We start from the raw sequence: 15,400 nt of genomic DNA, 5'->3' as shown, positions 1-15,400 counted from the left end.
GGCAGAAAACTATTAATGCTATGTTCTTTCCAGTGGTAAATAAGTAAATCCATTAAAAGCTCTCCCTCTTTAATTCTGCGCTCTAACATTTGCAGCCCGCACCTCTTTTCCTGCCATGTGGGCTCTTGCTTTGCCTAGCTGCTTCCATGATTGCATCTCTGTATATGTGAAGTCAGTTGGTTTGTTAGCCTTAGCCATGAAAGCAGCCACAGCTGGAATGAATTTATTCTGGTCACTCTTCAGATCCTCCCTTGGTGTCTCACTTTCCAGCCACACATAAACTTTAAGGGGCCCGCTTCCCCTCTATGCATGTCGAGTAGAGCTGGATAGCAGAGTGCTCCTGGGCAAGGTGAGCATGGGAAGGAAGAGTCTTCCTGTCCCCAGGAGCTGCATGCCGTCCCACAGCACAGCACTCACTAGCTGACATCTGCCTGCCTCCTTTGTGGCCCAAGGAACTGTCTGTCTGTTGTAGAGAGTGCTCAGTCTGCACCAAACCTTAAGAGCTCTCTTAGTATAGAAAATGGCCTTGTTCAACACCTTCTGAATTTAAATTCTTTTCCCTTTGATAACTGCAGTCCTCATGTTATATAATTTCCGCAAAGAAAGCAGAAGATCAGTTATAGTGCTGCCTTTGGTGAGGCTACAGAACCTTCCTGTGGCCTAGGTTGTATTGTGTAGTGTGATACACTACAAGCGTGGGCTTCAGTGTCAGACAAAACTGGGTTTGTATCCTGGCTCCAGTGTGATGTTGGGTGAGTCTTTTAACCTTTGTGAGCCATTGTTTCATTGTCTGTAAATTGAGTGATAACAATTCCCACACTCATGGGGTTTTCATGAGGATTTAATGAGCATTAGGAGCCTAGCATGTGATAGACAGTGAATGGACGCAAGCTTTATAGTCATAATTGCTTCAGATCAGCAGACTCCCATCCTAGCTGAAGCTGAGCCTCCTTGATCCCTGTCTACTTCAGTAGGTTTAGGAGAGAAGGCTAGGAATGGATTTACATGATGAGGGATGCAGTTCAGGATAGATTGAGTCCATTAAGACCAAGAATGCCCTCCTTAGTGTAGAACTTAAACTGGATTTTCATTCAGATCCAGGGTGCAGGTGTAGCCCAGAAGTGTCTGTCTTGGGAACAACTTCTTGGCTCTGGTTATTCTGTTGAACCCTAGTGATGCCTGGAGACACAAAAGGATATTTGACTCATACATATGGGTCAAATTTTACTGCAAAGGAATTCTTGACAAAAAGTGTTCAAATCTCAGAATCTAGGTCAATATAATGAAATTAAGCCAAATAAAAATGTCTAAGCATGTAATTATGCAGCATTGCTTCCCTCTGTGGAGGTTGAGGGTTGAACAGTATTTTACATATTTCTTTCTAATGCTGTTTATCAGCATTGGGGTCTTTGGGGTTCCCTGCCCCAGCTAGGTCAGTGCTGTAATTTTCTCTCTTATATTGTAGGTTTTAGGAATGTGTAGGTTACCTTGGCAGGTGGTGAAGATTACAGTTCCTTCTCTAATAGTGGTTAGGGTGATAATAGAGCTTTAATTTTTCAGTCTTATAAAAATACTATACCTAGCCTTGGGGCTCCCCTTTTAAAACTCCTTAGTTTTACTTCACTCACCAAATCGTACTCAGGAAGAGTGACCACACTAGCCAGTGATCAAGCCTATACCTTAAGCTTATGCATATAAATTAAATATTTAAAAATTATTTTAATAAGTGGTAAATATAAGCATATATATCACAAATGTAGATATACTAGTATTCATAGTCCTGATTTAATACTAAGTAGGCTTCATTAATATTAGATTTAGGGCTCTTAATAATTGGCATATTTTAAATATTTGAGGTTTACGGGAAGTCAGGACCGGTGAAACTGGTTAACAGCAGTTTCTTTCAGTTAGTTGATGTTTATTGAGCACTTACTATGTGGTAAGCACTTTTGAAGATGGTAGTGATACACAGATGAGTAAGTTACAATCACTTCCCTCAGGTTGCTTAAAGCTAGAAAGCAGATGTGAGCCTGGCACATTGTAGGTTTGAAAGTGTTTTATGAACAGATCTGAAATAAATGCTAATGTAGAATGACAAAGATAAACATAAGTACAAAAATAGGAGGAACAAGTCCTAGGAAATATAGCTGTTTTGCTAATGTATTTGTGAACGAAGACCTTTGTGCTGTGTTGCATGCTGACCTCTGTATTGTGTTATTGTCTTTTAATCCACTTTTTGCCTGTCCTTTGGTCTGCTCTCATAATCAAGGATCCAGATCTGCTAATCCTGCTGGTGGTAAGCCATTTCTCTTCTTGCCTTTTTTGTTGTTGTTGTTGGCATTCTCCCCGACCCCATGTTCCTTGCACAATATTAATTTCTGTCTTTATTGTAAGCTTAGTTAATCTTTCTGCATTTTTCTTTGTGTTCAAATTCTAGAGTTTGAAATGGATTTCTTTCCCCTTTATACATAGTTTAATAGTTTATATAGCTCAAATTTTATGGGTGAAATTAATAGGTCCTGAGACAAATTCTTCATTGGTTTTTATAATGATTTTTCACTTCAATTTGTAGTTAAATCATTATAAACTATTAATTTTTGTGAGTATTCACCTAAGTGGTTCATTTGAATGATGGTGGTTTTGATTTATATAATATGTATTTTTAAATAATATATATTTAAAATAAACACACATGTAAATTTACAGGTAAGTGTTGCTTCAAATGCTTTCTTCCTCTGGGTCATTCTGTTCTAGTACATAGTAAATGTATACTTTATATTTTAGAATTTATTGCCTTCTCTACTTAGGGAGGTAATCTGTCAATGCAAATGATTGCCATTTGAGTGTATTGGTGTGATGCTTAACATTTTGTTGTTTTCTCTGAGAGAGAATTAGGTCCCACAAGAAATAGTAATATATGTATCTAGCTACTTACCTATTAATAAAAATTATCAGCCATATTATTGGTTTTTAATTTCCAGTTTTATTGCATACTTCTCAGAGAATGTGGTCCATGTTATTTCTACTTTTGTAGATTTTTTTTTGAGATTTACTTTGAGGCTTAATACACAATTCTTGTTTTTAATATTCATGTGTGGCAAGGTAAAAAGAATGTGTGTTCTATCTGTTGGGATATGTATGTGTATGTGGGAAGTGTGTGTTTTTATACATACATATATACACAGAGATACAATTTTGACTGCTCTGTCAATTTCTGTGAGGTATATAGTTTCTCAATATTATTAGTCTTTCCATGAGGTCTTTCGGTAAGTATGGCTTTTTCCATTTCTCCCTGTACTTTTATCCTTTTTTAGTTTTATATTTCAAAACTATGTTGTTTGGAGCATAAAGGTTTGTGATTATTATATCTTCATGGACAACTGTTCTTTCATAAATATTAAATATCCTTCTTTGTCTTTTTTAAATGCTGTGTTTTATTCTATTTGTTTTTGTTTGTGGTGTATTGTTTGACTCTTAAAAATACCAGACAGCTGAATTTCATTTTATTTTACTTTGCATTTTCTTTTTTGTTCTTTTTTAAGAGACAGGGTCTTGCTCTGTTGCCAGGTCTGAAGTGCAGTGGTGTGATCATGGCTCACTTGAGCCTTGACCTGGGCTCAAGTGATCCTCCCACCTCAGTCTCCTGGGTAACTGGGACTAGAGGCATGTGCCACCATGCCTGGCAAATTTTTACAATTTTTGGAGAAGTGGAGTCTCCCTGTTGTTGCCCACACTGGTCTCAAACTCCTGGGCTCAAGTGATCCTCCCACCTTGGCCTCCCAAAGTGCTGGGACTACAGACATGAGCCACAGCCCAGGCTTGTTTTAATCTCTTTTAAATCGATGAATTTAAACCAGCCACATTTATTATGATTAACTAATATGTTTGAGCTTCTATCTTATTTTGTGATTTTTATTTACCAGGTTTCTGATTATTTTATCCCCCTACTCCCTTTTATATCATTTGTCAGATTAATAGAGTTTTTTTGGATCCATTTTCAGTAGCTAATGCTAAGAAAATTGTTTTAGTTCTACTTCTGCTCTTCTAGCAGTGACACCTAAAATTTTTAACATAATCAGCTCTTACAGAATAAAAAACCAAAATAAGAATAAACACCTTTGTGATATTTGTAGATATTTACTGTGGAATAAGGAGGCTATTCCACAGTAATTCTTCTAAGAATATTCTTTTATGATAGTCAGTTGTCTTTTATGCTCCTACATTTAAAAAAATTACTACTACCAAATAAAAATTTATTTTTATATAAAATTCTGTATTTTAGCCAAATTAATGTGTAAAACCTGGCTTTTAAAAGTATTATAGTTCATTCCTACATTTACATCTATTATTCATTGTCATTTTGCTTCACTTTTAGCTGGCAGCCGGTCAAGTTCCCCAGGAAAATTGTTGGGAAGTGGTTATGGTGGACTTGCTGGGGGCTCCTCACGAGGCCCACCTGTGACACCGTCTTCAGAAAAGCGAAGCAAGATTCCCAGGAGCCAGGGATGTAGCCGGGAAACAAGTCCAAACCGAATAGGATTAGGTAAGGATTCTCAAAGATCTTGGAATACCATTCCCAGCTTGGTCATAGTTTTGATTATAATCTAATGACTATGTCTAATGTAGGAAATATAGATCTGTTTTTTGAACTGAGGATGTCACTTTGCCTGGGTGTGCTTTATACAGATTATGGCATATTGAGGTTTCAGTTAGAAAAATATGTGGGACTTAACCCTTCAAATTGATGGGAAAGAATTATGTCATTATAGGCTTTTGTGTTTTGCAGTCATTGTACAAAGCATTGGAATTGGGGAAATAACAGGGTGTTTCCCCCACAATTAGAAGCAGTGTTGCTTTTCATTTTCCTTTTACCGATTAGCACTAAGTAGACATTAACCTATATGAATTTTTCAAAAACAACATTTAGGGTCCACATTTATTTGAATTCTGATCTTCTCTAATCTAATTGGTGAAACATGGTGAAAAAATATGTATAGTTACTTTTGACATAGATTTGTTTAAGCATAAAAGCTAGGAATTGATTAAAACCAATATATAATATTTAGTTTTGTGTTACTTAGTTTCTTTGTAATAGTGTGCAGAATCATGTGAATTACTGTCAGCAGCTTAAATACCTTTTACTCCATTAAAATCTAATTCATACGCTACCTTTTTAAATATAAAATTTAGAAGTCTTTGTGATATAATACAAAAAATCTAAATTCATACTCTATGACTTCTTTACTTCCTAAGGGTAAAATGTATTAATATAAAATCAGACTACTGTATTCTTAAATTGTGTTGGCTTATCTTTCTCATTTATTCATTTATCTCATCAACAATGTTTACTATGATGTACCAGGCACTTTGTTAGACCTGAGAATTAGAAGATACATGAGTTAGATTTAGATTCTGACTTCAAAAAGCTTGATATCTATTGGAGAGAGGTGGAAATGTAAGACAGTATGACAAATACTATGACTGGGTGCTTCACATAATCAAAACTATGACCTAAAAAAGGAGTATCTTAGACCCTTGGCCACCCCAGATTTCTTGCCGGGGAAGGCTGCCCAGAGTGGGTTCTGTTTTTATGAAGTACAAGATGGGATTGGTCCGGGTGGGGAGATGAGGGGAAAGGTTTCTAGAGGAGAGAGAAGCATCTGCAGAAGCAGTCAGGCAAGAGGCAGCCATACGTAATTCATTTGGCTACTGTAAAGAAAGTCAGAGTGGGTGGGAGTTGGGGGCAGAGACTGGTAGAGTCCAGCTCATGAAAGTCTTTGAAGGCCACCTTAGCTACGAGAAGGCAGGAGAAGATATTTAAGAATGGATAAGATTTGATTTGAAATCCTGTTTCCAAAGCAAGTAGAAAGTATTTCTTTGTTTTAGTAAATCTCTATGATGCCAACTTTTTATTGGCATTGCATAGTGTGGTGTCTTAGCTGACAGGTTATTTGGGTGTTGATGTGGATACAACCATAGAAAAGGTCACAGCTGGAATATCTGAATTTTATGTCTGATGCTGTAACATATTTGTGTTTGGAAAATGCATTTGATTTTAAATCTAGGTGTTATGTTTTAGCTGTCTTTTTCCATAGTTAATTGTTTAAGTTTATAGGATGTCCGTTTGCAATCCATGTTAGTTTTATACATTTAAAGATTCTTTTCTGTTTTGAGATTTTTTTCTTTTTATATTATTAAAGATGCCATTTTAATCTTCTTCTTGAAATTGGGGAATAACCCAACTTCGTTTATCTAACATAATTCTGATGTGTTCCATGGTTTTAACTAAGAAGTTTGTGTTGTGTGTAGTTGAAAAGACAATATTTTATACGTTTTTAAAACAGGTATTATGGAGCATCAGTAGGAACTTAAGCCTGTTCCCTTCCAAAGAGTTATTTGAAATATTATTTGAAGAAAGTTACTTCCTTGATGCTAATTAAAGGGATCAGTTACGTGTAGAGCTTTGAGGTCATACATACAGCTTATATTAAAGAAGATATTTTCTTTAAATTTCCACACATTGTGAGATTATATGCATATAAAGAAAAATATATGAATAAAATGTATTTTCATTTTTTTCCTGTGGTATTGCTTAGAGATTGCATTTAATAGGGTGGCAGACATAATAGCATTATTCAGTAATAGATTATATATTACTATTATCATTTAGTATATACTGGATATATGCCTGTGTTTCTTAACATTTGACTCATTGTATAGCAGTTTTCAATATAATTGTTGAAAAAAAGGGGAGGAACATCTTTTAGGAATATTTTCTATAATTCCTAAACCAACAAATTCAACAGTTTTAATGATAGCTAAACTAGGTTTGGAATTTGCACTGAGAATTAATCGTAGTTATCTACAAATTGTGTTTGATTCAACTATGCCTCTTTTTGTTTGAAATGATACTTCTTAACAAATTTTCTTTTTTCATTTGTTTTAAAACTGATGCCAAGGCTCTTCTTTGGCATTTAGGTTTTCTTAAGCAGAACAGCCTGTAATTCCTGTTGAATATTCAAGAAGCAAAATATATCCCTGATACTCTTTTTTCTTGGTGATTTATTTCCTCATAAGCTATCTGAGTAGGAAAATATATTTTTAAGTTTTATTTCTGTGTGTCTTAAAGACAATACTTTATAGATACAATAAAGCCACATAAATCACTAGTATCTATAGTGATTATATTTTGGAAGTTTGTTCTTGTTCCCTTCTCCCACTCCTCTATGGAAAGGCTATGAAAACACATTTGATATTTTTGCAGCTTTCATTCTGTGGGTGTGTATTTTAAATGTTAAGGTTTTCTGGTTAAAATACTTTGAAATAATTAAACATTAATAATAGTTCATTTCAACTGTGAAATTAGACTACTGTCTAAGACCAAAACATGAAAATGTCTAGACCAGAGAGACATTTCATGTCTTTAACTTCTGGTTGTTTTTATTAATTCTCTTATATTCTGCTTTTATGAGTCCTGGTTGGACCCTTCCTTAAGATGTAGAAGTCAAGATTACCATTAAAACACTGAAGTAGGGTAGAGTGTCTATCAAGAAATGTAAACCAATCAAATGGGTATCTTATGGCTTCCCAGCATTTCATGTAAGCAGAAGACCCCAGAGGTACCTAGGAATACTGCTTTTTTAGGAAGTTCACAGTACAAGTATGTTTTCCTGGTCTCTCCCTCTTATGCCTTCTCCTCTGTAACATATTTTCACATAGAACATTTAGTTTGGCACTTAAAGAGACAAGTTATTTTGGTGGGTTTTTTTCTTTTAGTTTTGATCACCTAATAAATTCATTTATAAAAAGTCATTTATATACTTATTTTAGGCCGGGTGCAGTGGCTCACACCTGTAATCCCAGCACTTTGGGAGGCCGAGGTGGGTGAATCCCTTGAGGTCAGGAGTTCGAGACCAGCCTGACCACCATGGCAAAACCCCATCTCTACTAAAAATACAAAAATTAGCTGGATGTGGTGGTACATGCCTGTAATCCCAGCTACTTAGGAGGCTGAGACAGGAGAAGCACTTAAACCTGGAAGGCGGAGGTTGCAGTGAGCCGAGATTGCACCACCAAATTCCAGCCTGGTCAACAGAAGGAGACTCTGTCTCAAAAATAAAAAATAGGCCGGGCACAGTGGCTCACACTTGTAATCCTAGCACTTTGGGAGGCTAAGGCGGGTGGATTGCCTGAGCTCAGGAGTTCGAGACCAGCCTGGGCAACATGGTGAAACCCCGTCTCTACTAAACTACAAAAAATTAGCCAAGCGTGGCGGCGTGCACCTGTAATCCCAGCTGCTCGGGAGGCTGAGACAAGAGAATCACTTGAACCTAGGAGGCAGAGGTTGTAGTGAGTCGAGATCACGCCATTGCACTCCAGCCTGGGTGACAGAGTGAGACTCCATCTCAAAAAAAAAAAAAAAAAAAAAGAAATTAAATAAATAAATATACTTATTTTAAATCCTTTTAGATTTGTCTTTTAAAGTAGTAGTATAAGTGAGTTTGTATTTCTCTTGTATTTTAAATTATTTAACATTTGAACCATGGATGTCACCACTAGATTTACTTTGATGAGTATATGATGCCAAAGCCCTTGAGGTTTAGGATAACTATGGCCATATTTTCACAAAATCATAAATGGACAGAATTATTTTTCTCTATACTGCTACTAGCCATATGTTAAACGAGAAAATCAGCTGGAATGGGTGAAAGAACTCTCTCTGGGTGAAATACCGGAGGGGGGTAAACCTTGTTAAGAAATTTATGCATAGTGTTATTTCAGATCATATCTGTTTACTGCTGTTAATGCTTTTTATTGTCTTCACGAAACAGACTCAGACCAAAAAGAGAGCATTTTTTTCCCCGTTGTTCTAGCATGTGTATGAATTTAAGGAAGGGGATGGGGCTGGGAAGAATTCAGAAATAATCAGACAAGAACTATTAAGAAAATGCTCAGCTAAGCATGAACTTGTTTAAACAACTATCAAGACCTTTTATAGCTTTTTTATTATTTGTTTTGGAGTGGGCAGTGGAATACAACAAAATTTTCACGTGTGCTCTTCAGCCAGGGACTTGGAAATACCTATGTGTGTGCATTATCTCACAGTAACCTGCTGATTTAAAATGAGGGGACGTGTTCTTTTTCCTCGTTTTCCTAATGGGAGGCTTGAGACCCAAAGAGGCCAAGTGGCTGGACCAGTGAGATAGCATGGAGCTGGAATGGTCATTTTTTGACTCAGATTTGGCATTAGTTCTCTAAGGATGAGTGGTATTGCTGTGTGCATTCTAGGAAAGTTGTCCATATTGTTAGAACCAGTACACGCTCCCTAGTTTTTTAAGCATTTAATTTGGCATCTCCTTTTGTCATCATTGTAGGAGCTGTTTAGAATGTCATCAAGAATTGCTGACTAAATAGTCACTACGACTTTGAGTGAAAATTCAGTGCTTTCACATCACTCTGGCAAAATTAAGGAGAGCTTAAGAATTTCTGGTGAACCCCCAATAAAGCCCTTTATGTCTAGATTGTTGAGATTACGTTCCTGCGCTTGACTTTCTTTTTTTTTTTTCCTGAGCAGTACTAAGCATTTGGATATTACTTAAATGCCTTCAGAGTCTAGTTCCACTCTAGCACTGAGCAGCTGAGCACAATAGAAAGTTGGCTTTAGTTTTCCCTTTCGTATTCTTTTTTTAATCAGGGAGTGTTATGATTCTGGTTTATAAGACATTCTTGTTATACTTTGGCTGTATAATAAATCTTTGCTCTTAAATAATAGACTATGCTTGTTGCAGTATAGAAACATACTTGTTTTTATATCAGTGATTCAAGTTGATTGTTTCTAAAATATCTTGACATTTTTTCCAGTCCATCCTCTCAAGATGGAAGCGTATATTGTCCGCATGAGCTATTACATTAGGCATTCCACCTACATGTATTCAGTATACAAGGTTGTTTTGGAATATTTTGCCAGTAATGCATTTCCATTTTCTCAGATGGAGAAACAAGGGTATCCTAGTCTTTTCTGAGCTTCACAGCCCAGTTATTATGAGACCCTGGGCTATTCATGCAATTCTGTCTTGTAGTCTCGGTGTTTTATAACATGAGAATGATTGACTTCATCCGTAGATAATCAGAAAGTTATTTGCTGTTCTCAGGTCAGTGGAGAGATCTTTCCCCAAATACTGAGCGTATTGATCTACTTGCTGTAGACGCAGTGTGAAAGACTGGGTCAGTGGCGGTGCTTGGTAGAGCACAGGCAGATCTTTTTGGATTTTCATGGAAAAAGCAGGGATAAAATGTTGGGATCAGTAAAGGAAAGGATAACAGTCCCCACTTTTTGTATCTGCTGGTTTCGAGAATTGGATATGTTTGAAGCATCTACACACTTACTTGGAGTGGGTAGGCTCTCTCTCTGGTTGTGTCAACTCTTATGGCTTCTCTTGGTGAAGATGGCCAGCCTGGGAGCAGTGAGCCCTCTTCCTTATCATTAGGTAAGTTCATGGACTTCAGTGACCAGTGTGGTTATTCTGTTTGTTAATCCAAATTAAGTTACCTTTCTAAGAAACAAGTGCATATGAATACAGCTTTGGTTTTTTGTCCTCTTGTTGAGAAGTTTGCTAAACTCATAAAAATTGATCGTTTCTAAAAGGCTTTTGATCTTGTATTTTCTGATGACAGTTTGTTGTTCGGAAAGATTTCTTTTCACTTCTTACATTTAGGTGTAATTTCACCTTCATACTGAAATTCACAGCTTTCTGAGGTATTGAGCATAATCACATTTTGCCCAAACCCTCCCCTGTTGTCACGTCAGTCAGTGAGACCTCAGCATGGATAGGTGGCTCAGTCATCAGAACTCCCCAGCGCAAACAATGTCGTAATTACATTAACCAAATGTGACTGACATTTTGTGAGTTTTTCTGTCTTCATTAAACTTGTTCACCTTCTCTGAAACCCTTCATGCTGCACACTAGCACGGAGCAGCCGTATCCCTCGACCCAGCATGAGTCAGGGGTGCAGCCGCGATACCAGCCGTGAGAGCAGCCGAGATACAAGCCCTGCTCGGGGCTTTCCTCCACTTGGTGAGTACACGTAGGCGCTGGCTGAGGAGCAAAGAGTTCCTTTCCCTGCTTGTCCGAGACACTGCTAGGTGGAATGACCTGCTTTTCCTCCTCTACTGTCCTTGTGATCCTTTCTTCTTTCTTTCCTCTTCCTTAATTACCCCTTGTTGTCCCCCTCTGCATGCTTGAATTTTGGCAACTTCGAATTTTTATATATTAGAGGAAAAAAACACCACTTCACTCTGTACTGTTGTCATTGATGACTACTTGCTCTCGGGCAAGCCCATCTGTGTGGTAATTTCTAACCTAAGGCAAAACTCAGCCGAAGTTAGTTGCTGCTTAAAAGTAAAGTTAATCCAAAGTTTATTCTTAGTCATTGAATTTTTACAATTTATCTTTAATTTTACTACAGATCAGTCTATATGTAATTTAATTCAAAGAAGGAACAAAAGTACAATTGCGGTAATGTTTAGAAAAGTAAATGAGTTTTCTTTTTAGAGTTAATAGTCCTGCCGTCTCTAAAATGAACACATAATAAACCCTTTTTAGTTAGTATAAAGTGTCGATCCCCAAAAAACATCGGTCACATCTGTCAACACATACTTTTGTGAAAGGGAATATTTTGTATTCTTCAATAATTATTTTTGGCTGCTTGCCATGTTAAGTGCTGTACAGATGTCCATTTTCCTCTTGATAAGCATAAACGTAGAACTCATTTTATAATAATTAGACCTAAACCTGAAATTATGTGGATCTGTGGACTCCAGCAGTCTGTTAATTTTAACTATGTATTTATGTAACTGGTCTTTTGAAAGCTATACATGTCACTACGAAAGAGTGATGTTAAATCAAAAGCATAAGGTCTTAATATTTGCCTCTACCTAGCTCCTTCTAATGTTATTCACTTCTTCTGATCTTTTTCCCCTAGTCAGTATCGGTAATCAAAATCTAGATATATTTCTTTATGACCCATTGTCCTTTATGAGATTCTGAAAAAGAACAGGTAACCAGATGCCAAAGCCCTGCTAGATGGTCCCCGTGATTTAGGGAGGCAATACCTGTTGTGAGGTGTTCCACCTTGTTAGCATGAGCCCTTGAGTGGGGCAGCTTACCTATTGCATGTCACCTATTCCACAGCAGTCTGAAGCATTACAGCAGAATTCTCAATAATCAGAGGTGGCAGTGATGTTTTTTTTTTTTTTTTTTTTTCTGAATGAACTGGTGATTTTTCCTTTTAAATTAAGGCTGTATATCTTTGCATCCTTGCTCACTATTTGACCTTCTGAACAACCTATTTATGAGTAAACAATCCTTTATTGGTTATTTTGTCACTTAGAAGCAATTCAGTGTTTTCCTTTCAAATATGTACTGTTATTTTTGATACTGTCCATGGAAGCATCCTTTGGAATCTGGCATGTGGAGCAGGCAAGGTGTGCTGAATTATTGAGATCCTAATTGAACTCTAAGTGGTTGAGTGAATCTTGTCCATTTTGTACATTGTTTGGTTAAATGGATCTGTTTAGCTGTCTTGGTGACAACCCAGAATGTTGAAATGTGTAATTGCCACTACCAAGGCAGAAGGTGTGGGTCCTCAAAAACTCTAGCATCAGCACATGTCTTCTGTTGTGGTCAGGGCAATAGTTAAGTTCTTCGAGCTAAAATTTTTGTATCATGCTTTTCCCCACCTTGGGTTAAACCTAACCCTAAAACTTGTGTCCAGCAAGAACAACAGCATTGCTCATGTGTACGCACACCATTTGGAGCAGTCAGCAGGCATAATGCCTTGTGGTCGCTGTTCATCCTCTGGGACAGGTATTATCATCATCAGAGTCTTAGGGAGAATAAGCCACTTTCTCAAGATCAGGCAGCTACATAGTGGATCCAGGGTTTGAATTCAGGTTTGACTTCAAGCCTGCTTCATTTGGAAGTAGTTCGGATAATTCAATGTCTTTCATCTGTTCCTCGAAAATATATTAAATGCTTGTTCTGAGGCTTCTTGGGGTGGGGGGTTAGAAGATGTTTCTGAGTCATTTATTTCCAGGCCTGGGTTTAGGACCTGGGAACTCAAAGATATATCCCAGAAGGTTGTTGTCCTCAGAGGAGCTTACTACACATCCTCTGAAGGTTCCTTCTTTAGCTCATTCATTTTAATAATCTCTTCCCACCCTTTTTGGAAATTAGTGAGATTGTGTGTCAGTGCTTCTTTGAATCCACTTATGTAGCCAACTCTTTAACAAAAACAGCAAAAAAAGAATGAAAGTACTTATATTCTAGTGAATATATATTTTTAAGTTTGCATTTTTATTGTTTTGGACCATTTTGATGGTATGAGTATATATGGTTATGGTGATAATTTTTGATTAAGGGAAATTAAGGGCTCTAGGGCTGCTGTAAATTAGGCTTTCACATAAGTGGGTCTACCTTGGATTCCAGTGTTGGGTGTTAACTTGTGAATGTGACAGAGGACTCATGGCATGACAGATTTTTTTTTAGAATATTCTGTTGAAACTGAACCAAAGGACCACTTTATAAGGAACCTACATATCAGGTACTGCTTAAAAACTATTTCAGTCTGAACTATCAAGATAGTGATGTGCTTGTACAAAAATGTATAGTTTGCTTCAGTCTTAACACAAGATATTTTACCAACTTCCTTATTTAGGGAAAGTGATAATTTTATAATATTCTTTGCCAATTTAGTTTTAATTTTTGTGAATCTTGAGAAAGGGATATTTTCCTTTTTTTGCAAGCCGGTAAAAATTGCCAGGTAATCTTTGCTATTTAATACCACATGTACCATAGAGATGCACATTTCATAAAGTAACATGGACCTTAAGAATTATATTGAAGAATTTGAGGTACTGATATTTTATGACTGAATGTGAGAGCGTTAACATGTACAGAATACTTTAGTAGTACGGATAAAATGTAGCACTGCTCAGTATTATTTTGTTAAACCTATAAATTTTCTGTGGTATAATCACTGTGAATTTTTCAGAGTAATGAATGGAAGCATATTATCTTTTGTTTTTCCTGAGGTTAAGGAAAAGCCATATGTTGCATGGAACTCCAGTCAATAAGTTAATGTGTTGAACCAAGTCTTTATTTCATAATTATTTCTAAAAGTTGTTTTCTCTCCACGAGGACAGAATTTAGCATGTGTTTCCTCAGGTTGATGAAGTAATGTGCTCGTTAAGAATACTTGTTAATAAAATGGTACTATAATGTCAGATTGTAAATTGGAGGTTGCTCTTAACTGTTACTGCCACCACGAGCACCACCCAACACTACTAACCAGTGTTTAAGTGCTTTATAGTCTCTTTTAATCCACTCAGTAACTCCCAAGAGGTAGGTACCATTAACCATTATTAGCACCATTTTACAAACAAGATACTGAGACACAGATAGATTTAGTACTTTGCCCAAGGTCAGTCCTATGGCTAGTTGTGATCCAACGAGCATTTACAATTGCATTACTGAGCTGGTACTCATAACCAGTGTACTGTAACTGCCTCTCCAAGGAAGATCATTAAACTTAATACAGCTAAATTCCAACAATTACACAAGTACTAATAATTAGGATATGGCACTTTGGAAGGCTGAGGCGGGCAGATTGCCTGAGCCCAGGAGTTTGAGACCAGCCAGGCAACATAGGGAGACCTCGTCTCTACAAAAAAAAAAAAACAAAGCCGGATGTGGTGGCACATCCCTGTAGTCCCTGCTACTTGGGAGGCTGAGGCAGGCGGATCTGCTTGAGCCTGGGGAATCAAGGCTGCAGAGAGCCATTATTGTGCCATTGCACTTCAGCCTGGGCAACAGAGTGAGACCTAGTCTCAAAACAATAGTAATAATAATAATTAGGATATTCATGCAACAGAACAACAAACATTTTGACTGGGGAAAATGGAATTCCAACTGTTGAACCCCCTTCCTGTGATTTTATTTTATTTCCGTTGAAGTAACATTATGAACTTCTATGCTTGTTTTTGGTGCATGGTTGCATATGCATCACATACTGGTAAAACATCTCGTGAGCTGAGTTAACAATCCGTCTTACTGCCGTTCCGCTCTGGGATGTAGATGGTGCTCTGTGACTCCTGCTGTTCTTCATGTTGCATATGTCCATACTGGCTGATAGACGCTTCATGGCGTGAATATAACCCTGGAGTCCGAGTTGGTTGATGCATACTTAGTTTGGAGCACCTTTAAGAGAGCCTTTGTTGTGCCTGTGTGTTTAATAGCTGTGCGAGAGCCAGCTGGCCACTGTAAAGTTTGGGGATTGGCACTTGCTGTCCATTCATATCCAGCACCATTTCTTCTCATGAGAAAACATGGCCTTGTTGGTA

General features: G+C 37.2%; 1 protein-coding gene across 1 annotated transcript in view; it reads left to right on the top strand.

Annotated features, from left to right (window-relative positions):
• The window catches only part of CLASP1 (cytoplasmic linker associated protein 1), a 301,973-nt gene that overhangs the window by 204,765 nt on the left and 81,808 nt on the right, over positions 1-15,400 (top strand). The window contains exons 22-23 of the mRNA XM_058434402.1: positions 4,376-4,543; positions 10,968-11,075. Of these exons, the coding sequence (XP_058290385.1) occupies positions 4,376-4,543; positions 10,968-11,075 (276 nt within the window). The remainder of the gene's footprint in view (positions 1-4,375; positions 4,544-10,967; positions 11,076-15,400) is intronic.

This window comes from Hylobates moloch, unplaced genomic scaffold (genome assembly GCF_009828535.3).
Source record: "Hylobates moloch isolate HMO894 unplaced genomic scaffold, HMol_V3 SCAFFOLD_24, whole genome shotgun sequence".
NCBI classification, from domain to species: domain Eukaryota; kingdom Metazoa; phylum Chordata; class Mammalia; order Primates; family Hylobatidae; genus Hylobates; species Hylobates moloch.
This window is presented reverse-complemented; position numbering and strand designations above follow the sequence as displayed.